Raw genomic sequence first — 26,680 nt, 5'->3', positions numbered from 1 at the left:
AAGCTCCGACGCCGGGGCAGGAGCCTTCACCGGCGGGAATGATCGGAATAGTCCTTCATAAATTCCTTCACCAGGCGATGAGACCACAAGGACGCCCGTCCCGTAGTCCTGGTATATCGGGATATGGCAGCCAGATGTATTTTGATGGAGGCGTGAGCCAGCCAGCTTTGGCCAGCGACAGTAGGTACGGCAGTACTTGAGGGGCCGTAATCCGCAGAGGGTTAATCTTCTGTGCACGGCACCAGACAGAGAACCTCTTCCATTTATGACCGTAACACTTGAGAGTTGAGGACGCCCTGGCCTTTGCAAGAACCTCTCTGCAATCAGCCGGTATATCGTACCCTCCAAACTCTAGTGCTGCAGGAGCCAGGCCTGCAAGTTCAGCGACTGTGGGTCGTGATGGAGAATAGCGCCTCCTTCTCTGGAGAGAAGATCCACGTCCGCCGGCAGCTTGACTGGTGGGGACGTTGACAAGTCCAGAAGGTCCGGGAACCAGATCTGCCTCGGCCACGCTGGTGCGACGAGGATCATCCTGCACCTGGACTTCTAGAGCTGGTTGATGAGGAGGAGCGGCAACGGAGGGAACGCGTATAGAAACAGGCCGTCCCAGGGGAACGAGAAAGCATCGCCCATGCTCCTAGGCTGTGGGAACTTGCTGGCGAACCTCTGGCACTTGGGAGTTCGTCGCCGTCGCGAACAGGTCGATCTGGGGTTTGCCCCATCGTTGGAAGAGTCGATCCACTTGATCCTGGCGCAGTTCCCACTCGTGGCACGAGCGCAGCTCCCTGCTGAGTGAGTCGGCGATGGTGTTTTTTATTCATGCCAAATGGAAGGGAACCAGAAACATCCCCTGGGCGGCGGCCCAGTGCCACAGATCCTGGGCCTCCTTGGATAGGGCTGGGGATCTGGTGCCCCCTTGCTTCCGTATGTAGAACATCGTGGTGGGGTTGTCGGTGAAGATCCTCACCACCTTGTCCTTGAGGGACAGAAGGAACGACTTGAGAGCACAGAACACTGCTCGGAGCTCCAGAATGTTGATGTGGAGAGACCTCTCCTCCGGGAGCCAAAGGCCTCTTGCGTGGAGATCTCCGGTGTGGGCCCCATAACCCTCCAGAGAGGCGTCCGTCGTCACCGTCTCCTGAAACGCCGGGGTTTGAAAGTCCGTGCCTGTAGTGAGGTGAGCACGGGTGCCCCACCATAGGATCGCCCGACAGAACACCTTCGAGAAGGATCCTGTCCTCGAAACAGCCCGTCGCCTGAAACCAGCGGGCGTCGAGGAACTCCTGTAGCGGACGCATCCGAAGTCTGCAAAGGGGTACAAGATAGATGCATGAGGACATCATCCCAAGAAGGGAATAGATGGACCTCACCCTGGCCACGTCCGTGGCTAACAGGCGCCACACCTTGCCCAGGATGGTCTTGGTACTCTCCTCTGAAGGGGAGGCCAGTTGCCCCACTGTATCGAGCTTCGCTCCCAGAAACCGTGCTATTTGCGATGGAACCTGGTGGGATTTGGGGTAGTTGATGGCGAACCCCAGCTCTGTGAGCAACCAGACGGTTCTCGCCGTGTGTTCGACGGCGAGTCCTCTTGTCCTTGCCCGGATTAGCCAGTCGTCCAGGTAGGGGTAGACGTGGATCCCCTGCATGCGCAGGCGCGCCGCCACTGGTGCCAGGCACTTGGTGAAAACCCTGGGTGCCAACTTTAATCCGAACAGTAGGGCTCTGAATTGGTAGTGGCGTCCCTGAGGAACTTCCTGTGCCTTTTTAGAATGGGGATGTGGAAGTAAGCATCTTCCAGGTCCAACGACGATGGTAAATCGCCTTCCTCCAGCTGTCCCAGCACGTGCTGGAGGGTGATCATCCTGAATTTCTGCGCCTTGATGCATTTGTTTAACCGACGCAGGTCCAGGATGGGGCACCAACCGCCTGTCTTCTTTCTGACGAGGAAGTACCTTGAGTACACCCCGGAGCCTTCTGGGGACGAGCTCAATGGAACCTTTCTTGAGCATCGCCCTTACCTCCAACAGCAGTTGAGGGACGCGATTCTCCTTCTTGGCCACGGGAGGAATAAGAGGGTACTTCTTTAGGAATTCCAGCGAGTGCCCGTTGGCCAGGGTGTCCAACACCCAACAGTCGGTGGAGATGGACTCCCACACGCTGACGAACTTAGTCAGCCGGCCTCCCACCGGGGTGCTTCGGCGGGGGCCCGACAAAACGGCTGGGTCAGTCTTGCTTGGAGGCGGCCTTGCCGCCTTGGTGACGACGGCGGGATCCCCCTTGCTTGCCGCGACCTCTGTAGGCCTTCTGGGAAGAGGAGCGGGCCGCCTGGCGGTAAGTGGAGGAGCCACTGCTGGATCCTTTGGAGGCACCCTGTCTGCCTCCGGAGCTCCGAAAGGGCCGTCGCTGTTGAAGCACCCCTAGGGCCCGGGCAGTCTCGAGTCGGTCTTGAGGGCCTGTAGAGACTCGTCCACCGCCTTACCAAAAAGTTGTTGCCGTCGAACGGCAGGTCCAACACTCTGGTCTGGACGTCTTGGCGAAAGTCTGGCGCCCTGAGCCATCCTCGTCGTCGGAGGCAAACTCAGTTGCCCAGTTGGCGAAATCCGCTATCGGCAATTTCCGTTGCCACCGTTATGGCGTGATCCGATGCCACCTCGCCTTCCTGCAGAATTTCTAGGGCCTCCGCCCTCTTGTGAGGTAGGAAGTCTAGCAGGGGAGCTATCTTGAACCAGAGCTCCCTGTCGTAGCGGGCCACGATCGCTAAGGCATTGGCCGCCTTAATCGTCGTCGCCGAGATGCCTCGTCGTCCCATGGAGTCCAACTTCTTGCCCTCGCTGTCCGGCGGGGAAGTGGAAGTTGAAGCCGCCGAACACGCTGCCTTCTTCTTAGCCGCTGCCGAGACGACAGTTCGGCGTGGGCTGGGCTCTGAGGCACAAGGGGGCGGCATCAGGGACTCTGTACTTCTTCTCGTACCTGTCCCTCTTGGCGGGTGTCGTGGAAGGGTTCTTGAGGACAGCAAGCCCCTCGTCCCAGATGTCGAGCAAAGGCACCGCGAGGACCGTCTTCCTCTTGGCCTCTCGTCGTTGGTACAGAAAACCTTTTTTGTTCTTCTGGGCAGAGCTGGAAGAGCTGGGAAGCTCTGGTTATCATGGCATGGAAAGAGCCAATTTCGTCGGCTGGAGAAGCCCGCGGGAGGGGGGATGATGACGAGATGTCCGCTGTGTCATTGCCGCCGTCATCGTCCGTCCCCATCGCTGTATCTGTCGCCGTATCCTCTCTAGGGTCCGGCGAGGGGGATGAGGGGTCCACAGGTCTCGCAGGCACGAAGGGCAGAGCGGGGTGGACTCTCCTCTGCTTGTTCGGAGGGCTTCCCGACGGGCCTGGTTCTGGATCCTCCGTCGGGGTCCGTGGTAATCTCGTCCTTATCTCGGTACCTAAGGATTGGATTGCAAACAAAATGGCCGCCGAGCTATCCTGGGGCTCGGGTAATGGCTGCGACGGACGGGATGGCCGCTCCACTGGGCCCTCTTCGTGGCCATCTTCGATCACGTCAGCAGGGACCGCCCCCTGGGATCGAACCTTCTCGAACCTCTCGATGAAGCCTAAGGACCTCTTGTTGAGGCCTATGGACCTCTCGTTGAGGCCCTTCTCGCTTTCCACCAGCTCCTCCTCAGAGGCTGATTCCGAGTGTAATGGCCACCCCCCCCCCCCACCTTCGCCTTGGGGGGGGGGGGGTCAGCGCCTCGCTCCCCCTTCGAGATCGACCGGGTCCGCTCCAGCGGCTTACCTGGGGGTTCTTGGACTTCCTCTTCCCCGAACCAGAGCACTGGCCCATGGTCGAACGTGCCGGGGAAGTAGCGCCCTGCCTGGCAGCCGAAGAACCCGACCTTTCGGCGCTCCCGGTGCCCGCGGACTCGCGGTGCTTGGCCTTCTGTTGGGCCCCCGTCGCCGGGGCACCCTCACAGGACTTAGAAGCCCACTCAGACCTTTTCTTCGCCTTCTCACCTGCTGTGCCCTTCTCCAGCCAGGCAGCGAAGCGGGAACGACGATCTTGGTTGGTCCGTTCCGAAAGGTTTTTGCTGAACGCACAGTCCTTCTCCACGTGCGTCTTGTCCTCAAGAAGGCAGTAGAGACATTGCAAGTGCTCGTCCTCCTTGAAAACGTTTTGCAAACCGCATCCAGGGCAGTACCTGAACAGCTTGGATCCGGGAGTCGAGCTTCCCTTGTCCTGACCCATATCCGTTGAGGTAGGCCGCAGATCTTCCGGAATCCTCCAAGAAGTGTAAACTCGACGAAAACTTCACCCTTGAGGGGCGTAGAATTATTCCAAAACGGGTCACCGTTGTCGGAAGTAGAAACGGTGGAGCTTCAGGCTCGATTAAACCAAAAAATGAGAAAATCTGAAAAAGCGTGAAAACGCAGCAAAAAACTCGAGAGCTAAAGCACGAGGACTCCCAACAATTGAGCGTGCGGTAAAAATCTGAGGATGGCTGCCAGAGGCGGGGCTTAGGGAGGGGGCAGTCATTGGCTGGGGGCAGTATGACCCAGAGATCAGTGATTGGTTACTAAGAAAGACAGATCAAAAACGAAACTGATAATGATTTTTTTCTTTACCGAGGATTCCCAACCTGACGACGGGGAATATTCATGAGCATGTGAATCCATGCCAGACCCCATGCTGGAGAAAAAAGTAATTCCTCTCCTCTTCCGCAGTGAGGCCAAATTCATGCAAGCCATCATGGCATGAAAGACTCCTACATCATCCGGCGGAGAAGGCTGTGCCAGGCTGCTCAGGGATCCACCCGCCTGGCCGACGACGAGCCTGTCAAGAGCGTGTCTCGTGGAACTCATCGGGCTCAGATTCCACCAGCTCCCCTTCTTCCCAACCCCTAAGAGGGGTGACCCCCCCTAGGCGATTGTATAGGCGACCGACCGTAGGCAGACTTTCGAGGTTGACCCTTGCATGGGGCACCCAAAATTTCCTTCTGCCGGGAAACAGCAGGCAAATCCTGACCCAAGAGCCCCACCGGGGCTTGGGGTACCGGGAGCTGGGAATCCAACCGTCCCAAGAGCGACTGCAGTGTAGTCAGCACTTGCACCAAGAGCAAGGAGTGCGGATTGACAAAGGTATACTGAGGCATAACAGTCCCCAGGCCACCCGATGTGGATGGAACCACCGGCTGCAGGCCCAACACCGACGGATCGAGAAACCGATGACCCTCCTCCTCTTCCAGACTCGAGGCAAAGTCGTAGGTCGAGGGATCTTGCTGGAGAATCTCCATCTGGAGCAAAGCCGGTCCCAGACTGCCACGACAATTTCCCTGCAGGCAACAGAGCTCCATCGGCCATCAGCGGAGCAGAGCATTTCATTAGTTCCATTATCTCTGAGGCAGTTGTTGGCATTGTGGTCAGCAAGACCATAGACTGAGTAATCGCCGGCACGGTCGACGAAGGGATTGCAGGCAGAAAAGTGGTCATCTAGAGGGGGGGGTACCTTGTCGAAGAGCTAGTCGTCAGAATCATGGCCCCAGCCGGCGGCCTGGCTTTTGCCGGCGAAGAGGACCGCTTTGATGTAGAGCTGGAGTAGTGTCTGGAAGACTAACGGCCAGCAGACGAATGACACTAGTCCTTCGAAGACTACTTCGTCGACCGGGACAAATGTGACCACGACTTTTCTTGTACGATGCTGAGGGCTTGCGCGATGGTTCCGCTGATTTCTCCGGCCGGCCAGTCTAATCCTTTGACTTCTCCGCCCGCGGTTCAGGCATGCCCAGAGAGGAGCCTCTTGACCCCAGGCCCTTTTGCACCGGCCATGCCACGGAAGACTCACAGCCTTTTCCTAAATCCGATGCTGGGCCTGTCCCTTTGCACTGCTTCTTGGGCGTTGGCTCCGCCGACTGAGCCCTCTGATGTGAAGGAGGCCTCTCTGTCGCAGGAGTAGAGTACTTGCCCCCGCTGGCCGAACCGGCTTCTGATCCCGGATAGGCCCCTTCGTTCAACCAGCAAATCATCCGCTGGTTACGGTCTTTGAGCATCTTCTGGGAGAACCCCAGGCAAATGTCACAGTTCTCCACGGAATGATTGGGGTACAGGTAGTACAGACAGTCCGCATGGCCGTCCCCTTCATAAACATTCTTGAGGGCGTAGGTCTCACACGGCCGAAATAACAGCTTCTTCGGGCCCACAGATGACATGGAGCATGGAGCAACAATGGAACAGCGAAGGTTGCTTAGAAACGACAAAGGGCAAATTCTCAAGAGAGAACACGATGTGTTTGAGACGGTTGAAATCTGAAGGGAAGCTGCTGGGGCGGGCCATTTATACCAGACGTCCTATTGGTGCTGCCTATATCACACAAAGACGTCGGTAGGACACTCAGTGTCCAAGTTTTCCATAGGAAAACCACTATATTAAAGTTACTTAGGTTTCCCAGCCTGACGGGAATTATTCACAGCATGTGAATCCATGAATGATCCAATGCTGGAGAATGTACTGTTCCGACTTGGGGTACTTAGCTCAGTGGCTTTAGATTTGATCTTCTCAGTTGAGATTTGCAGTAGCTACACTGCTGGAGTTGATTTCGGCTCTACCCTTCACAGGTTTAACAGATTGGGACCCCAACAGTGAGTTTTCTTCAACAAACTCCCAAACTTTGTGCAGGGATTTGCCATCTAAGAAGTGCCTTAGCTCCATAGACTGTGCCCCAATTGACTTTGGCTGTCCTGGCTCCCTGCAGGCTCCTAGTCCATTTCACTGATATCTACTGTCCCTCATAGGTGATACATTGGTTATAAACTATTATTGCTACAAAAGATTATCTAGACTTCATTGGAAGATTTAAGTGCTCACATGCTCTGAGAACCCGTGTAACCTTTTTTCCTTCCTCTAACCTTTCCTATCTGCAAACCTCAGAATCTACAAAGTGTACTAGTTATGTATAAAAGTAATTACAGTCCTAGTTAGTGAAGTCACCTCAGGGTGCAGGGGGTGTGTAAAAAGCATCTCCTCTAAAGAGTATCGATTAGCTTTGTGCTGTTGTGGAAAAGTATTTTAAAGTTTATTTGATGGTTACATACATTGCCCCTTTTTAAAGAATGTTTATTTAAAACGACTTAAAATAAATATTTATAACTACAAACCTTGAGTGCAAGTGTTAATTGGCTACTTGTATTTGTGGTTTTCATTGCTACAGCTCTACATCTCACATTTACCCATCTTGAGATAAGCCTGACTGCTCAGTCACACTACCAACATGTGTAGTACAGGCCTATATCAAAAGGTGGGTTACCTAATACCAAGAGGATAAGGGTTGTGTAGTACCCCACAGGGTTACTACATCAATTCTTGCCTAATAGTGTGCAATAGCTTCTATAATGAATGTACACTTTGACTAATAGTTTTTTTTTAAGGAATAATTCAGAACCCTCTGCCTGAGTCATTTTGTGACAATTAATTCTAATTATATGTATTTGTGTTTGTACGGAGTTAATTGCTGAAAGATGATATCAACTGACTAAAAACTGCATCAAAAACAGATTCTAAAAATGCATACTCGCCACTAGTCGTTGGCTTGTGATAATTGACCTGTGGTTTGTAAGCAGAAATTGAGGGGGCACGTGACTTTTTATGGCAGGCTAGTAGCTTGCAACTTCAATATTTACCCCTGCTATTATTCAATTGTTAAACAGGGGTCAGCGGTTTGGGTACTTCACATCTTTCTGCGGCTATAAAGGGGAAATGGTGGCACTTTGAAAAGGAGACAAGATTTAAACTAGCACATAACACACCATTGATAACTTCAGAACATGCTGTACTACGTGTTCACAGCAAGAGGTGGACTGTTTTCAGAATATTATGCAACCTCTGAGTTATGACTATGCGTGGTTAACATTGCTATCACAGACCTAGGTGAACTACCAGGGATAATGCATGACATACCTAGCAACCACATCAAGATTAAGGATTGCATGCCTAGGCATATTAAGGACAGGAGCATTCTGTACCACAAAGCATGCTTTCAAGTTTAAAACAAATTACTGCGCTCTCAAGTTACTACTTACGCATTGATAACACCATTGACGGGCCTTGGTACACTGCAGGATTTGGAGGATGCAGACTCCGTTTTGGGACAGGCTACTGAACTAGAATTGGTACCAACCTGCACAGAAACACAACAATGTGTATAAAGCACTGACACAAACGCAGCTCACACCTGTCACCACCTACATTAAGAAAATAACAGGATTGTAAGGGCGAACGTTGACCTCCGTATGCAGAAAATCCACAATCACATATGTTTAATGAAATTACGACAATGGAAGTATCTGATCCTCGCAACTGATTATTTTTTCAGTCAACACCATTACCCGTTTGACATTTTTGGATTTTGTGTCCTACAAGGACACATAATTTTCTGGACAATATTTTGACTTACAAAAAGACAGCTTCCATTGGCAAATGTAGTTAAAAATAACCAACAAAATAACATTGAATCATGAATAAGATTACAAAAACATTAATTAGCATTCCTAGTGCTTCAGAAGCACCCATAGATTTCAAAACTAGTAAAAGTCATCTATATGCAAAGGTTGGATCTGTGTAATGAATTGAGGATCAAATTGAGATCAGAAAATATGGTGCGTGTTAAAGAGATCTATTCGATTCAAGGCACTACAGGTGCAGACGGTTTAATCCCATGTCAAGTACATTATATTTATGGCATCTTTGAAGACCAGAACACAAAATACTGAATCGCTTACCCATAAAATAGTCTCCATCAGAACAGAAAACCTTCAGACTATACCAGTACCTTTGCAACATGTATATGTTTTAGATTCACAGTCTATGCAGTGTAGCATCTAGAGGCTAGTATCCTTTATTTCAGGTTTTCTACTAGGCATCGTACAAGCTGTTAGTATTGGGATCCTCGTAAGACTTTCAAATATGTAGCAAAACACATGTTGACACCAACATCCAAGTGTTTTCTGCCCTTATTTTAGTTTGGTATTAGGAAAGTATATTTTGAAAACTTTAACCTGACAATGAGTAATGTATAAAACTACTCTGTAGCAAATTTCACACACAAGGGATCAATGTGCCACCCTTTACTTTTTTTTTTTTACTATTCCACCAAACTGCAGCAAGGATATATGTGGTTCATTTGAATCTAAAACAGCAGAAAAAATCCTTTCATGCTAAATAACGGTATCCCTTTCCAGTGAGTCAACCAGTATGTAGAATCACAGGCTATGCATATATCAGCAAGATGAATTACATCTTAGATGTTGTGACATCCAAACAGTAATAAGTCAAAACCTTCCACCCATCACTTTTTTGGTTTTAGTTTGTCTCCCTATGTGAGAGAGTATGCCCACACGTGGGGTCCCTTGCTCGCTGCGCCATAGGGAACCAAGCTGAACCTCATTGAGCAAGCCCAACAAGGCTGAAACATGTCTGGGGTTGCTTGTGTTTCCATGCAGAGGGGACCTGGTATAGCTGCTCCCATTGGAGGCAGTACCCGACTGATTTGCATATGGCTGGACCCCTTTTGCAATGGCGCAGACTGGCTACTAAACAGTGGTGTGGAAGGTTGCCGAGAGCAATGCCAGGAGTTCAGATTAATTTGAAACCTTCCACCCAATACTTTTTTGGTTTGAATCCAAACAGTAATAAACAGGTACTCAAACAGTGTGCCCCCCCTTATAACGCTGCCCTTATTAGAGTGTTTATGCAGCAATCCTGGTTAAAGTATGGAAAGGAATTCTACACAGCAGCGGCCCACTATCTGAAAAGGGAACAGAAGCTCATGGAGCTTCAGTTGACTGTGCTATGTTCATGCAGCAGTTTTTGGCACACTAGGTTGTAGCATTCTTGAATGCATTGTGTAACCCATCAGGATAATCCTGCCTTACAAGGGGGGTGTTGCCCTTTATCTGCTAACCTGCAAGTCAGAAGAAATAGTGTTTTTTCTTCTTAAGTTGTGTGCCCTGGTAATTTGCACATTACTGCCCTATTAACATCAAGTGTATAAAGACTTCTTTCTATCTAATGGAGCTTGCCTAAAAGAAAAAGTGTAAATCAATACCGTTGATTAACATAAAACTGATACATTTAGTGAAAATGGTGGATGTGTTCCAACAAACACTTTTTACTTCGGATTGGTAAGGCTATTGTTCTGATAGCACATATAATTAACTCAGACCACAATTTTATTAATAGCAACCAAGGAGACTTCCTGTAACATTACATGTTTCAAGGATCATCTGTGCATAGGTTCAAAAGGAGGAAGCAAGAGTCTGGCTAGTACAGTAGCCAATCCCATCTTTGTGCTAGTTTTGCAACCGGTAAGGAATGTTGCTTACTGTTAACTCTTGTTCTCCGGCATTGGTATCTTTCATAGATTCACATGCTGTGAATAATCCCGGTTAGGCTGGGAATCCTCTGTAACGGAGCAGTTTAAACAAACTAAATGTGTCACTTTTGTGCACTAGAATAGTCACTTGTGGGTCATACTGTACACAGCCAATTGGAAAGGATCCCTTAGCTCCACCCCTGGCAGCCATCCTCACATGTTGACATACCGCATGTGAGTGGGCAGTAGTACCCAAGAAAAGCCAATCTATGAAAGATATCAATGCTGGAGAACAGTACTTACAGGTAAGAAACATATTGGTTGTCCAGCACTGGATCTTTCATAGATTCACATGCTGTGAATAGATTACAAAGCAATATCATAACCATAACGGGCATAGGTAAGCTCAGTGTTAAGATACCCTTACCATTGGAGACCTACTAACCTTGCGCAAAAAGGTTATGAAGAACAGATTGGTCAAACCTGGACTCTGCCACATAATCCCTGACACAGTCGAATCTGGTAAACCTTTGCACTGACCTCCACGTGACTACCCTGCAAGTGTCTAGCAGAGGGGTACCAGAAAGAAAAGCTGTTGTAGTGGGCAGCACTCTGGTAGTGTGTGCTCTAGGTCTGCCAGGGAGAGGCCTGCAAGCTTGATGGTGGCAGAAAAAGATGCACACTGATAACCACCTGGAAATGGAAGGCTTGGAGAGCGCTTAACCTGCTTCAGAGGGAGCAAACGTCACAAAAAGCTGAGAGGTTTGACAGAAAGACTGAGGGCGACGCAATACTTCTCGCACATCGTCTAGAGTATAATGAACGCTCAGCCGGAGAGGTTCGAGAACTGGAAACAAACTGGAAGCACCACAGGCTCGAGATGGCACCGTAGGCACAAGTGTAAGGTTAGTATGCATGACGACCTTGGATTTGTGAAATTAGAAGTCTGGTGCAATGTCGGAAAACGCTCGCATCTCACCAACACGGCGGGCAGAAGTTATGCCACCAGAAAAGCGGTTTTCCATGAAAGATACTTCAGAGAGGCTTTGTGCATCAGCTCAAAGGGCAGTTTTATGAATCTGGACAGGAAATTCCTTCATGTGAGAAACCAAAGGGTGTCTCACTCAAAGGGTGTCTCACCCTCGGGGACTTGCCATCCAGGGGGCCAGGACACGGCCATCGCTTTTGGATTAAGCTCCTGGGGGTGGACCAGTACGGGAGAATCACCTGGCTGAGGGGTGTTTGGTGAGTGGGGGTGAGGTGAACGAAGTTGAGACTCAGTATTGCACCCTTTCCCGTACACCTGACCCATCCTACTTTATAGTGTTAGGGAGAATTCTCAGAAATGTGCTAATTCCTCTCTACTTTAGAGACCCCCCCCCCAGCAACTTTGCTGGATTTTATGACTTAATCTGGAGAGGGGGACCCTTTTTTCCCACTCTCTCATTTTAAATGATGAACACTTTCTTCTGGTTGTGTAGTCTGACAAACTCCATAGACATGCTCTTTTACATTGTGTCACACAGCACCTTCAGTGCAGTGGCACAGGGAAGTCTTTCAGATTTCCCAAAGGTTTAAATACCTTCTCTTGGATAAACTACTGTTTCCAAGAGCACTAAAGTGAAATTGACTTTACATACATTTGTAACTTTCTAGACCCAGCACTATCTATCATACAATAGGGTGCTGGAGGGGTTACTTGGTATCCCCTTTTGTCTAGGTTCTCATGTAAAATTTTTATTTTACCCTTTCCTCGATGAATATCTGGTGGCAATGGCTTTTTTTTAACTACCGTGCTATGCTTTTTCCGTGGGCTGCGTTCGTAGCTGCAGTAAAGCACCCAAGGGTGCCATTTTTGTCAAAATGGCCCTGGTTGACTTTTTTAGCCATTTCTTTGTGGAAAGGTCCTTCTTGAGATTTACCCTGCGCGCCAAACCAGGTTTGGTTCCTTTGTTCGTTTTGTATTCGGCAGGATTCATGAGTGAAGCCCGCCTCTGGTGCCAAGGTGTCTGTCGGGGGCAGGAAGCGAGGGAGGTGCCCGAAACTCCCTGTGCTTAGTCTCCAAGGAGAGAGGAATGCACTCTTAGGCGATTGGCCGGCTGGCTGTCCGGCAAGGACAGCCACCCTGCCGGGTGACTGACAGCTAGGCTGGAATTAATGGAAGAAACCTGCATAAAAGGCAGGGCTTTTTGGCTTGGAAGGCAGAGTCTAGCACTGGACGAAGGAATCCGAAGAACTTGGAAGAGACGCCTGCTGCAACTCCTGGACCGTTTGTTTGCGCGGTGAAGCCCTGCTGCTGTGCTGAAGCTCAGAATTCGTATAGACAGAGAAGCCCTGCAAGGAACTATCCCTTTGAGTTGGTGGGACCAATCAACTCCAAAGTAAGCCACCTGGACATCCTCTCGAAGCTGGTTGAATTTCAACCGCAGTCGCTGCTGGAACCAAATAGCCAGGGAGAGGAACACCAGATCATGTGTGTTGCTTTTAAGCTGGCCAAGAGCTCCAGGAAGATCCTCCGGACTCTCAGGAAGCAGGATTGACCGAGCCTGAGCTACCTTAGAGTGCTGTACCCCAGATGCAAGGAAAACCCAACTCGATTGCCAGGAACCGCAGCGTTGCTATTTGCGGTAGACGCAAGGAGCTGAAACATGAAGTGCCACTTGTTTGAAGATTGCTGGTTGCGGTCAGTGACCGTCCCATTGCAGTGCAGGAGTCCCCAGCAGAAGTCCTCCCTCTTGTCCCCACGACTGAGGAACACCAGGATCTGCAAAGCTGCACAGGAGCAGAAGCCATCTGCTTCACTTTTCTTCAGCCTAACGGTACTGTACAGCCTAAGAGAACTTACCCCTTATTGTGCCACCTTGCTTGATCTCAGTTGAGACTTGTCTCGGTTGCTCTTGTAGAGTAGCTTGCATCTTCTCCTACTCACAGGCCTAACAGCTTGTGACCCTACTTTTGATTCTACTTTTTCTACCAAGATTTCTAAAACATTGTGCAAGACTTTTACTTACCTGCAAGAAGTGCTTCAGTTCACCTCGACTTTTGCCAACTTAACATTGGCTGGCCTGGCCCCCTGAATTACGCTCCTCCCCTCTGCTGATATGTTTTGCCTCCCTTCCAGGAAAGGGTTAACTTTGCATGGGGGGGGGGGGGGGTTGAAAGTACTTACCTGGTTCAGAATTTGTGTGTGAATGCTGGTCTTCTTGTCTTATTCTGAAACCTCTTTTCTTTGGCACTCCTCTCGTACATTCTAAATGCAACAGTGATATGACAATGCATTACTTACCGTAAAAGCATTTCTGATGGTTGTATCTGCTTAGATTCACATGCTGTGCATAGTCCGACATCCAGTGGTCACTGCAGAGTATTGCATTTTGTTTTTCGTAGTCGAAAAGGGGACGTCGACAAGGCGTGTCTGTAATACTATCCCTATAGTGACGTGCAGTGTACCCACAATCCCTCAGGCGTCGAGGTCCCTCTGTTTGTATTTTTTCTGCCATGAGGGAGACTATTAGACGTGAGTGAGTACAGAAAAGAGATATAGAAGAAAGTATGTTCCTTCCATCCGAGCGGGGAGGAAGGGTGGGCGCATGTGAATCAAAGCAGATACAACCATCAGAAATGCTTTTACGGTAAGTAATGCATTGTCTTCTGATGTTTGTTAATCTGCTTAGAATCACATGCTGTGCATAGACTAGCAAGCAGTACCCGGAGTTGGGTTGTGAGAAGGAACAGTAGAGAAAAGATGTCTTAATACTGCTTGTCCCACCTGGGAATCAGATCTAGAGTGGGCATCTAGACAGTAGTGTTTTGTAAAGGTGTGAACAGAACTCCAGGTTGCCGCTTTGCAAATGGACTCAAGAGGGACATTTGCAATGAAAGCTATGGAAGCCCCGGTGCCTCGAGTGGTGTGTGCTCTTGGCTTGAAGGGTAGTTCTCTCCTAGCAAGAGAGAAACAGTGATGCATTGTACAATCCGTCTAGAAATAGTGGATTTCGAAACTGCATCTCCTTCTCTTCCCGCTGCCACCGAGACAAAGAACTGATTAGTCTTTCTCAATGGTCTAGTTCTTTCCATATAAAACATCACTGCTCTGCGAACATCCAGTGTATGCCCGTTCTTCTCACCTAAATTTGAAGGATTTTGAAAGAACGTTGGTAGTTCTATTGACTGGTTGACATGGAATTTAGAGATACATTTTGGTGCAAACCTAGGATGTGTGCGTAGAACCACCTTAACCTTGTGAACTGTTACACAAAGGGGTCTAGTACAGAGAGCGCTGTAGTTCACTTACTCTCCTAATAGAGGTGATAACTATTAGAAAAGTAGTCTTAAGCGTGAGCTCTTTAAGTGTTGCTTTGTGCATGGGTTCAAAGGGTGACCCCATGAGCCTGGTTAGTACCACATTTAGATCCCATCCGGGAGCGGGGTTAGCTATGGGAAGTTGGATCCTCTTCACTCCTTCCATGAAGGCTTTAATAACTGGGACTTTCCACCATGACACTAAGTTGGGAAGTGGTGTATGCGGAAAGTGCAGCTAAATGGACTTTAATAGAGTCAAACACCAAGCCTGAGTCTTATAGGTGAGTCAGGTACAGAACAATTTGTGTGGGAGAGCAGTCAACTGGGTTGATGCTCCTTCCCCTACACCAGATGACAAATCTTTTCCATTTGCTAGAATAACAGTGACAGTGTTAGGCTTTCAAGCCTCCCTGAGAATGTCCATGCATCTCTGCGGGAGTTGTAAATGTCCAAATTCTATGATCTCAGGAGCCAGGCTGCTAAATTCATGGTCTGAGGGCATGGATGTAGTGTCCTGCCCTTGTCCTGTGACAGCATGTTGTATGGTCAGGGAAGTTTCACGGGAGGAGATAGGGACATCTCCATCAAGTGAGCGAACCAAGGCTGTCTGGCCCACATAAGGGCCACCAGTATCATGGTAACTTGTTCCTGGTGCATCTTGTGTACTATCTTGTTGAGAAGGGGAGTCGGGGGTGGGGGGGCAGTCAGGGAAGCATAAACAAATTTCCCTGACCATGGTATCGATAGACCGTTACCCTTGGATTGGTTTTGGTGGTACCTAGAGGAGTAATCTTGGCATTGTGAGTTCTCCAGAGTTGCAAACAGATCTATTTCTGGGAATCCCCATTGTGTGAAGACGTCGAAGACGATGTCTTCGTGTAACCGCCATTCGTACTCGGAGGGCAGAGGAAGTCTCTGCTGAGTTCGTCTGCTAACAGATTGAGTTCCCCTGGTACATGTTGTGACAGTAGGAACATGTGTTTGAGAGCCCACTTCCAGATGTTCTGGGACAGCTTGGACAGTCTTGGAGAGTGAGTGCCCCTGTGCTTGTAGAGGTAGTACATGGCTGTGGTGCTGTCCATGAGGACCATCACTGTCTTCCCTTGCAGGTGTGCCTGGAAGGCTTTCAGTGCCTTGAACACAGCTAGTACCTCAAGTAAGTTTATGTCCTTGGGTGCTACGCTCAGAGTCCAGACTCTGTGAGCAGTCTGATAGGATGGGGGGGCTCACATATCCCGTGAGGGATGCGTCTGTGGTTAGAGTGGCTTCCACTGCGGGGGTGGTGAATGGTTTCCCTATTACCATGTTTTCCTTCGACTACCACTGTAGCGAAAGAACCAAGGCCTGCGAGACCACCACTAGATCGTCCCATTGTCCGCTGGCCTGACACCACTGGCTGTTGAGCCACTCTTGCATTGGGCGCAGGCGCGCGTGAGGTACCAAATAAATACAGGACGCCATCATTCCTAGTAAGCGCATTGCTTTGGGTACCGTCACCTCTCGACCGGCCACATATTGAGGGATTTGAAACAGCATGTTTTGGACCCTCTCGTTAGAGGGGAAGACGAGGCCGTCCTTTGTTCGAATTAGAGCCCCTAGGAATGGTTTAATCTGGCTTGGGTCTAAGCTGGACTTCTTCTCGATGATGGAGAAGCCCAGTTGAAACAAAAGGTCTAGTCTTTTGGGTATTTGAAAAGCATGTTTCGTAAGAATCCCCTGTTATGAGCCAATCGTCGAGGTAAGGGTATACCGGGATGGACAACCTGTGCAGGTGGGCCGCTGCCACTGCCAGTACCTTTGTGAATACTCTCGGCGCTGATGCTATGCCGAAGGGTAGCACTCTGAACTGGTAGTATTTGCCCTCTATCATGAACCTGAGGTATTTCCTGTGCGCTGGCAACATTAAAATATGAAAGTATGCATCTTTCATGTCCTGTGTTGTCATGTAATCTCCCTGTGAAAGCAGGGGGATTACCTCCTGTAGAGTCACCATATGAAACTTTTGAGGTTAGACAAATTTGCTTGCTGGGTGCATCTATTACAGGGCGCATGGTTAAGTCCTTTTTCGGTACAAGGAAGTACACTGAATAAATACCTTCCATTACCTGGGATAGATGACCGATCTCTATAGCTCCCTTTTCTAGTAGTTGGTCCACTTCTTGAAGAAGGATGGCGAGGTGTTCTGGCGACATGCGTTGTCCCCTTGGGGGTCTGTACGTAGGGGAACTGTTGAATTCTATACAGTAACCACGGGCTATGGTTGATAGTACCCAGCGGTCTGATGTTATACCCTCCTATGCTGGAAGAAAGGATGTTAACCGGCCCCCGACCGGCGAAGCATGGGAGGGGACCCGAACCTTTGAGTCATTTGGGGTTGGTGGCTTGGAAACCTCTAGGGATGGGACCCCGACCTTTTCCCTTGCCACAACGTTGTCCTCTTTGGTTATATTGTCCACTGGTGCCTTCGTTAGAGGACCAGTTACCTGCAGAGTATTGCTGCTACTGTTGTTGCTGCTGGCGTTGGCCTCGAAAAAAGCGTTTGTTGCCATAACCAAGTTTGTTGGGAGGCCTTGCAATTTGGTCTAGTGTTTTGATTGTGTCAAATTCTCTCTTTGCGGTCTCTAGTGCCTCATCCACCGCCTTACCAAAGAGGTTTGCATCTTCTATAGGTTTGTTAGAGATGCTTGTGTTTCAGGTTTAAAGCCTGAATTACGTAGCCATACATGGCGTTTGAGGAGGATTCCTTGGACCAAGGAACGGCCAGCCGTTTCTGCAGCATCCAGAGTATTTTTAATGATACTTTGGTTGACTAAGTTCCCTTCAGTCACCGTGGCTAGAAGTGGTACCTCCTCAATGTCCTTCCGCAGTTTGCTCCATTGTCCATCTGCGTAACTTGCCAGCAAAGAGGAGTTGTTGGCAATTTTTGCGGAAAAGGCAGCTGAGGTTTTAATCCTTTTTCCTAGGGTATACCATTTTTTACCCTCTTTATCTGGTGGTGCCTCGCTAGTTGACAGCAGGACCCATGCTCTCTTTCTGGTATTTGTCACCACTAAGGAGTCTGTACAGAGTGGCCCCCGATGTATAACGGGTCCGATGGAGAAGGACTAAATAATTTTTCTATCCTCGGGTTGACCCCTCTGATCAACGTGGGAGTGGATAGTGAAGGCATAATTCGTCCCTTTACTGAGGCGAGAAGGGGAATGGTTTGGCTGACAGGGGGTTTCTCCTTAATGATCTTTTCTACAAAGTCAATGTCAGGAGAAGTTTCCCCGGTCTCGATCTCGAAATGCGCTGCTGCCTTCCGTAGAAATGCATTAAAGGTAGGTTGATCGTCTATAGGTGATGTATTCCTAATAGGTGAGTCTTTGGGTGGGGTCAGGTTTATGGCGTCATGGTCTGAAAACGCTGATGGGGACAGCCAGGGCTGTGAAGCGCCTTCTTCTGGGTCTTCTCCGAAGCCCCCATCACCCATATCTGGGTTGTCTTCAAAACGTTCCTCCTCTAGGTTTTGTTCCCCTTCATTGCCTAGGAATTCATCATCCTCCTGAGAGTGGGGGTCCTCTCCAGTGAGGTCATATAAATCTACATCCTCTTGGGGGCGGGGGGGAAATCGAACAGCCTGGGGTACCTGACCCTGGGATCCTCCTGAGCTCCCTATCTTGATCTCTTGGGTGTTGTAAGGTTCTGAGTCTCCATAAACCTCTCCATTTTGTCCATACAGAACTGGAGTCTCTCTAGGGTTTCGTGAGGTACCCCAGAGCGGTCGGGAAGGGAGGGCCTTCTGTTAGAAAAGGCTTCGACCTATCCCATAACGTCGAAGAGAGGTTCCCCTCGCCTTCTGAAAAGCCTTCTGGTAGGCTAGGAGTCCCTCTCGACGGAGGGGGCTGTTCCTGCCTCCCTTCTGACCTTTTCGGCGTCTCCCAGGCTTTATGAGCGGTGATCGACATTTCTTTCGCCGTCCGTCTCTGGCTATCGGTGGAAATAATCCGCACCAGGATCTCGACAACTAAACTGTCCGTCGAGGGTACCTCCGGCGTTGACGTTACAGGCGTTGCTTGCTCTACGCCGACGGGCACTCTCTGACGGTGCACATCTGGCGGTTTAGTGATAGCGCCCTTATCTGGGGGTAGCCCACTCGCTAGTCGCGGTTGCGAGGGGGGGGCTTCAGACTCTTACGGTCTGAGGAGGCCGCCGATAGGACCTGCGTCTCTGTTGGCGCTAATGCCCTCTTCGTCTTTGACGAGGAAGAGCCGTGGGGTGTGTGTTTATGGGAGTGTTTTCTGTGTACGTCCTTGTCGCCGGGGTGTTCATCCCCATAAGCAGGGTGTGAGTCGAGCTTGTCAGGGCCGGGGACAGACAAGGAGCGTGAACGCTCCTTAGAGAGGTCTACGACTTCCGAAACGGACGTCGGGCTGTCACATTCCTCGTCTATTTCGGCGGCAGCGGCAGATGAATCAAACCTAGACATGGCGTGGGCTGCCCACCTTTTGACCCTACAGTCTTTTAAAGTCTTCTGCTTAAGGAACCGACAGGCAGCAGAGCAGTCTTCTTTAAGGTCGAGTGGCAAGCAACGGTTACACCGTTTATGCTGGTCTTTCAAGGTAAACTTGCCTTTGCAACACGGACAAAACCTAAAGGGTGTCCTCTCCATAGCTGAGGAACCGATTGCATGTGACAACAACCCCGAAGGAAATGGAGGGGAAGGGAAAGGCATTCTCAAAGAGAAGAACAAGTTACTTTCTTACCTGGTAACGTTCTTTCGATGGGATTGTCCGACGAAGTATTCCATATCTATGACAGGTAATGTCCACAGCTGTGCTGCTTCCGAAAATCTTTGGTGTCTGCGTCCTGCGGCGATGACGTCGATGCACCGTCCCCGAGGACCTCCTCCGACGGCCGACGTCACCCGATGTGATAAGTAGGACGCACGACGCCCATAGCCTCAGTTGTAGTTTTTTCCCCCAGAACGTGTGGAACGCAAGCTGCAACCGCAAAAGAAATTCTGCAGCGGGGAAGGTAGGGAGGGAGCGATATGGAATACGTCGTCGGACCATCCCATCGAAAGAACGTTACTAGGTAAGAAAGTAACTTGTTCTTGGAGGGGATTGGGTCCTCCGACGTATTCCATATCTATTACAGACTCCCAAAGCAGTACCAAGCAAGGAGGTGGGAAAAGAATTTAACACAAATTTAGCATGCCCAATCAAATTGCGGAATAAAGGACTGCCTTGCCAAAGGCCAGATCCTGCCCTCGAATGGAATCGAGGTAGTAGTGCCGTACAAAAGTATGAACTGAAGCCCAGGTGGCTGCATCACAGATGTGATGAATAGGACCACCCCTCTGCAGTGCAGTAGACGCAGCCACTCCCCTGGTAGAATGGGCCCGCAAGCCAGCCGGAGGGTCCTTACCCGCCAAGCGGTAACAGTCAGAGATAGCTAAAATAATCCAACGAGAAAGTCTGTTTCGTCACAGCTTGTCCCAAACGCTTTCCAGCGTAACCAATGAAAAGTTGATCGCCCACTCTGACCCAGGACATGCGCAAAATATAAAAGCTCAACCCTCTCCTAGGATCAAGCCTATGGAGCCTCTCCTCTTCCTTACCAGGATGTGGAGGAGGATAGAACGCCGGAAGAACAACCTTCTGGCGCAAAAGGAATTCCGAAACCACCTTCGGAAGAAAAGAAGGACGAACTCTAAGGACAACCCTGTCCTTATGAAACACAGTGAAGGGTGGCTTAATTGAAAGTGCCTGTGACTCACTCACTCTGCGAGCGGAAGTAACCACAACCAAAAACAGTTTTCAGAGTTAACAGTCTCAAAGGGCAAGAATGTAAAGGCTCAAACGGAGCACCTATCAGAAACTTGAGAACAAGGTTCAAATCCCAACCGGGCACCAGAAAAGGTAACAGAGGGAACACATTAGTGAGCCCTTTCAAAAACTGATAAATTAAAGGAATCTTAAAATAGGAACATTCTTCAGACGAGCGCTTAAATATGGACAGCGCCGCCAGGTAACCTTTAATGGTCCCCACTTGCAAGCCCCTGTGGGCCAAGGAAAGCAAAAAAGACAGAACCATGGGAATGTCACATTCAAAAGGATCCACATTCTTAACTCTGCACCAGTCGCAGAACTTTCTCCAACGGCAACGGTACAGAGACTTTGTTGCCGGCCGCCTTGCAGTACTTGCGGGATGACGGGGACTGGAGGAAACGCGCACAGCAGTGGGAATGACCACACCACCACGAAGTGTCTACTAAGGCTCCTTTTGGAGGAAATTCCCGCAAGCAGAACCTTTTGCACTTCCGGTTGACACTGGAGGCGAAGAGATCCACTTGAGGGCTCCCCCAAAGGGCATAGATCTTCAGGAGTATCTCCTGAGCCATCTCCCACTCGTGAGAGACTGTGCTCTGCCTGCTCAGAGCGTCCGCCGTCTCGTCGTCGCCTCCGGCCAGATGAACAGCCGAGATCGAAACTTCCTGCTGGATGGCCCAAAACTTGAGCTGCATCGCCTCCCTGCACAGAGGAAGTGACCCCCCCCCCCTTTTGTTGAGGTAGTGCATGGCCACCGTGTTGTCCGTTAGAATCAGGACTCTTCGCTCGCACAGTCGGCAGAAAAGTCTTCAAGGCAAGCCTGACGGCCCTCAACTCCAACAGACTGACATGGAGTCTGGACTCCGACAGAGACCAACGACTGCTGACTGTCAACTCGTTGGCATGAGCTCCCCATCCCGTGAGGGATGCGTCCGTCACGATAGTCACCTCCGGCCAGGGCAGCCAAAATGGGGCCCCCTTCATCAGATTGCCATTGACGGCCCACCACAGAAGGTCCTGGGCGACCGAGGGCGGCACCTGAACAGGGTCAGACAGCCTGCCGGAGGACTGAGACCACTGGAGCTTGAGTGCCCACTGCAAAGATCTCATCCACAGACGAGCCTCTGGCACCAGAAGAATGCAGGATGCCATGAGGCCGAGCAGTCTCAAGAATTCGGACGCTGGGAGATTCAGAGCAAGTCGAAACTTGTGCACCATCTGCTGAATGTGAAGAGCCCTCACCTTGGGAGGAAAACACTGCCCCAGGGATGTGTCGAACACTGCTCCGATGTACTGGAGCCGCTGTGTTAGTGTCAAATGGGAGGGAGAAGCCCAGCCTGTGAAGGGAATGGCAGGTGACGGACAGATGATCCAGGACTTGCTCGGGAGAGCTCCCCCTGATCAACCAATCGTCCAGGTAGGGGTAGACGTGAATCCCCCCTTTCCTGAGATGCGCTGCCACCACCACCATGAGCTTGGTGAAAACCCTTGGGGCGGAGGTCAATCCGAACGGCAGGACCCGAAACTGAAAGTGCGAGTCGCCAACCGCGAACCTCAGGTACTTCTTGTGCTTGGGATGGATCGGCATATGGAAGTAAGCGTCCTTGAGGTCGAGAGACACTAACAAGTCCTGAAGTTGAAGGGACTGGAGGACTTGAGAGAGAATAACCAACTTGAACTTGTCCTTCCTGAGGAGTTTGTTCAAACAGTGCAAGTCCATGATGGGTCTCAATCCCCCGCCTTTCTTCGAAATCAAAAAATAAGGGGAATACCATCCCTTGTTCCTCTCTGCTACAGGCACCAGTTCTATGGCGCCTTGCTCTAGCAAGGATTGAATTTCCTGCGCAAGGAGCGGATCCGGACTATTCAAAGTGAGGTTCCCAGGTGGATTGTCGCGAGGCCTCTGCCGAAAGGGAAGACGGTAGCCGTGGGTTATGATCTCCAGAACCCACACATCTGAAGTAATGGCTCGCCACTCAACAAGATGCTGCACCAGCCTTCCCGCAACCGGCGAACCATGGGACCTGGCCTCATGACTGAGTGGTAGCGGTTTCGGCGTTGCCTGAGGACAAAGGGGCAACTGCCCGAGCGGCCTTGGCACCTCACGTACCCTTGTTTCCACCTCTGGCACTCTTACGGTGGCCTCTTTGACGGCTAGCTCCTCTCGCTTTACTGAAGGACGAGTAATAGCGAAAGGAACCTCCCCTCCATTGCTGTCCCCTAGGACGAAAAGGCGGAGGTTGTCGAACTGCAGCGCCCAACGACTTCGCTGCAGCTTTGGAGGTCTGCAACCTCTCAAGGCCCTCGTCAGCCTTGCTGCCAAAAAGATGTTCACCGTCAAAGGGCATGTTGAGGAGCCAGGACTGCACATCAGGAGTGAACCCAGACTTCCGCAACCGCGCAAACCTGCGTATTACGGTGCTCGCCGCCATGGACCGGCTGACACAATCCGCCATGTGCAAACCCGACTGAACGGCCTGACACATGGCATCCTTGCCATCCTGAATCATAGCAAGGCAACCATTCCGTTCGTCCCCTCCGGGAATACGTTCAGCCGCTAATGCAACACAGTTCCACAGAGTGCGTGAAACGAGACAAGGCACATATGGAGTTGGCCGCCTGACGCGCCATACCCACTGAAGAAAACACTTTCTTCGCCCAGCCGTCAAAACATGTGTCGTCCCTATCCGGAGGGATGGTAGGATACGCCTGCTTTGCCGGGGCCGTAGTCGCCCGCACCACCAAACTCTCCGGAGTGGGTGCCTGGACAAGTAGCAGGGGTCGCTACTGGCTGGACGGTATTTTCGCGACAAAGACTTGCCCACTGCCGGGAGACTCTCCAGAGTAGCCCAAGCCGCTGCCACCATTCTCAGAGCCATATGAAACGGCAACGGGGGGGGGGGGGGAACAAGATCAAGGATGTCCATGACACCATCCTGAACGAACTCCCCTGGAGGAGCTGACCAACCCAAGTACTCGGTGACCCGAGAAATAAGGCGCCGATATGAAGAATCGGCATGAGTGCCAGGCTCCGGCCTACAAAACTCCACCTCCGGAGAGGTGTCCAGTCCATTGGCATCATGCAGTGACTGCCTCAGGTCATCAAACTGGCTATGGCCCGAGATAAGCTCATCTGGTACCGTAACCGGAACCAAGCCGTCATCAGAGCCTTCATCACCCTCTGAAATGTACTCCAAGCGGTGAGAGGAATATCTGGGGACCAAAGCTGTGCTTGACCTTAGCCAGAGCCTTTCTAGGGGCTAACCCCGTGCCATGGGGCCCCTCCGACACCACCGCCTCGAAAGGCGTCGAGGGGGCTGAACGAGTCGGCGTCGACAGAAACGGCATCGACGTCAGCTGTAGCGACACTAGTATCGACACAGGCCTCGAAGCCGGAGCTCCGAGCGTGTCTCTCGACGACCTAGGCGCCAACAGCATCGACAACCCCCTCGGAGGCGGAGCCTCGAGAGAAATCATCGACGACCTTGGTGCCGCAGGCGTAGACGTCTTCTTCGAAGACGGCACAGGATCATGCGGTCTAGAGGGCGTCGAGGACCGGGACCTGGAACGGGCAGGGTGAGAACGGCTACCCTTGTACGAGCGGGACCTCTCCCTCGAGCCGTGCCAACCACCTGAGCCCAAAGGCATACGAGCGGTGTCTCTTGACCGGTGCTCTGCGATTCAAGAATCGCTAGCATCTGCTTTCCCGAAGGAAGCCCATTCCTCCGGTGTCGCTTGCATGGAGGGATAAGCGACCCGCCGACGGGCGGAGTCCTCGGAAGAGGACGGGGAAGGCGACCGATGCCGGCACTTCCGGGAATGCCTCGAAGAGGCGGAGTAGTGGCGAGACCGACTCCTGGAAGGAGACCCACTGGACTTCCGACGATGACGCGGAGAGTCGCCTCTCAAGTCATCCATCGAAAGCCCCGCATACCACGACTACCGGGGCTTAGACACCCGACCTACCGACAGCTTCTTCTTGCGTTTCCGCAAGGCCTTTGCTGTGAGCGACTGGCAGTCGACACAGTCCGAGGCACCAGAGGCAGGCGTTGTGCGAGTCCATGACCGACATCTTGGACCCACAGTCCCCGCATTTCTTGAAGCCGGGCACGGGGTTGAAGATTAAGTAGACATCGCCACGAACAGGTCTTCACAAAAAACCGAACAGGTTCAATGAACCAAGAAGAAAACAGCAAACTCCAAAGAGTCGAGGTGTACCGAGATTCACGAAGCGAACACGTTCACGGAAAAAACGGAACTAAGGCTATGGGCATCGTGCGTCCTACTTATCACATCGGGTGACGTCGGCCGTTGGAGGAGGTCCTCGGGGACGGCGCATCGACGCAGGAGCCGAAGATTTTCCAAAGCAGCACAGCTGTGGACATTACCTGTCATAGATATGGAATACGTCGGAGGACCCAATCCCCTCGAACAATAAATGTCCCACGACCCCACTCTCCCTACTGTATTTGGCCGTCGAGGCGAGGCCATATGTTCGGCGAACGCCGAACAACCTCCTCCATCGAAGGCACCGCCGTTGGAGATCTTGATCGGCGGTGACCAACTTCGCAGTTACGACGCCGAAGGAGGGATGCAAGTGATCTCCGCGTATAGGCGACCAATATCTGGGCAGAAAAAAACTATCTGAGAGACCTCGACGCACGAGGGATTGTGGGTACACTGCACGTCACTATAGGGATAGTGTTAGACATGCCTTGTCGACGTCCCCTTTTCGACTACGAAAAACAAAATGCAATACTCTGCAGTGACCACTGGATGTCGGACTATGCACAGCATGTGATTCTAAGCAGATTAACAAACATCAGAAATTAATGTCCACAACACCCTAGGTATTGAACTCACCTGAGGGTGCAGGTAGTGTCTGTGAGCCATCCCAAATGGATATTTCCTGATTAAGAAAACTATGTTTTTTAAAGTGCATTTATGTGTTGCTTTATATTGCTCCCTTCTGAAGGCGGCTTATTCAAACTGACTGTTAAATAGTTGTTTAATCAAGGAATCTTGTGTGTAAGAATTTATTTGAATACTTGTCACTGTGAATCTCTGTGCAACTCCCCTACAGCTCACAATGACCCCTCGAGATAAGCCTGACTACTCGACCACACTACCGACCTGTGTAGCACAGACTTCTATCAAAGGTTAGGTTCCGATTGCCAGGGGGTCACGGTTGTTGTAGTGCACTCAAAGGGTATTGCATACAATCTTGGCTAACAAAGGATTCTCCAATGTCCCAACCCCCCACTTGCTACACAAACACTGGGCCGAGGAAGAGGTCAACAGAATAAATAGGCTAACCCTTACATATCTCATTGGACATGTCCCGCTAATCGGGTCAGGAAAAGTCAGGCACTTGACTTTAAGCGCATACATCTGATACCAATTAGCTCTCCCCACATGGATAAAAGGCAGAACAGAGACACACTAAGCAAGGTGGAACATGAGTAAGAGCAGAACTTGCGGGGCAAAGGTGAAACTACTGGAGCAGAGCGAGGGACGAGAGCAAAAAGTAAAGAACCGCAGGAAATCCCTGCAGGAGGTCGTTGCCTACAAAAGATCGCCAAAGAGGGGCGTGGCCAGCTGCAGTGCGAGGCGGACGCGAGTCCCTGAAGCTCCCGGGACTGCCGCACAAATCCTGTTCAAACAGCCTGCTATCCGTGGTGTTATTGCCGTAAAATAACCCTGCTCAGAGCCACACACCTGGTGACCAGACGAACTGAAAACGAAGCCCGGAGCTTTCCACGTAACTAAGTTAAATTGGCGAGAAAGTTCTGTAGCGGTGTCGGCGAGCGAAAAGCAAGATGGCCGCAGTCCACGTCCGGAGCCTGCGACGCTGTGTGAGGGGGAAGACGTGCCAAATGAGGTGCCTGTGACGCGGCCTCCACCGTACCAGAGGAGGCTACAAGAAAGAACCTCCACGGGTGCTCGTGCTGCCCTTTGCCTGTCCCCGCCCGTGTGATACTCTGCACACATCTGCGCCACTAACGGGTGTTCGGCGACGGCGAACTGGGCCTTGGAGGTGGGCGCACGCGACCTGATCGGAGGCACACTGGAAAGGAGCTGCGCCGCCAACATCGTAGTCCCGCACGGCCTGGGGTACAGCGCGGGACTGGTGCAGACCTGCGACTGCCTCCGGCCGCGAGATCCAGTGGCGCTGCGGTCCAGGAAGGTGCGGCGGGGCAAGCCGCGTCTGGAGAAG

The 26,680-nt window shown here is 51.0% G+C and overlaps 1 protein-coding gene across 4 annotated transcripts in view; it reads right to left on the bottom strand.

The window, feature by feature from the left end:
• Positions 1–26,680, bottom strand: part of KANSL1 (KAT8 regulatory NSL complex subunit 1) — a 1,100,309-nt gene that overhangs the window by 320,966 nt on the left and 752,663 nt on the right. For all 4 annotated transcript variants that reach the window (XM_069634095.1, XM_069634096.1, XM_069634094.1 and 1 more), the window contains one exon: positions 8,058–8,155. In XM_069634095.1, coding sequence (XP_069490196.1) covers positions 8,058–8,155 — 98 coding nt within the window. The remainder of the gene's footprint in view (positions 1–8,057; positions 8,156–26,680) is intronic.

This window comes from Ambystoma mexicanum, chromosome 13 (assembly GCF_040938575.1).
Source record: "Ambystoma mexicanum isolate Mex_15411 chromosome 13, UKY_AmexF1_1, whole genome shotgun sequence".
Taxonomy (NCBI): Eukaryota; Metazoa; Chordata; class Amphibia; order Caudata; family Ambystomatidae; genus Ambystoma; species Ambystoma mexicanum.
Note: the sequence above shows the minus strand (reverse complement) of the source record. Positions and strands in the feature narration are given on the sequence as shown.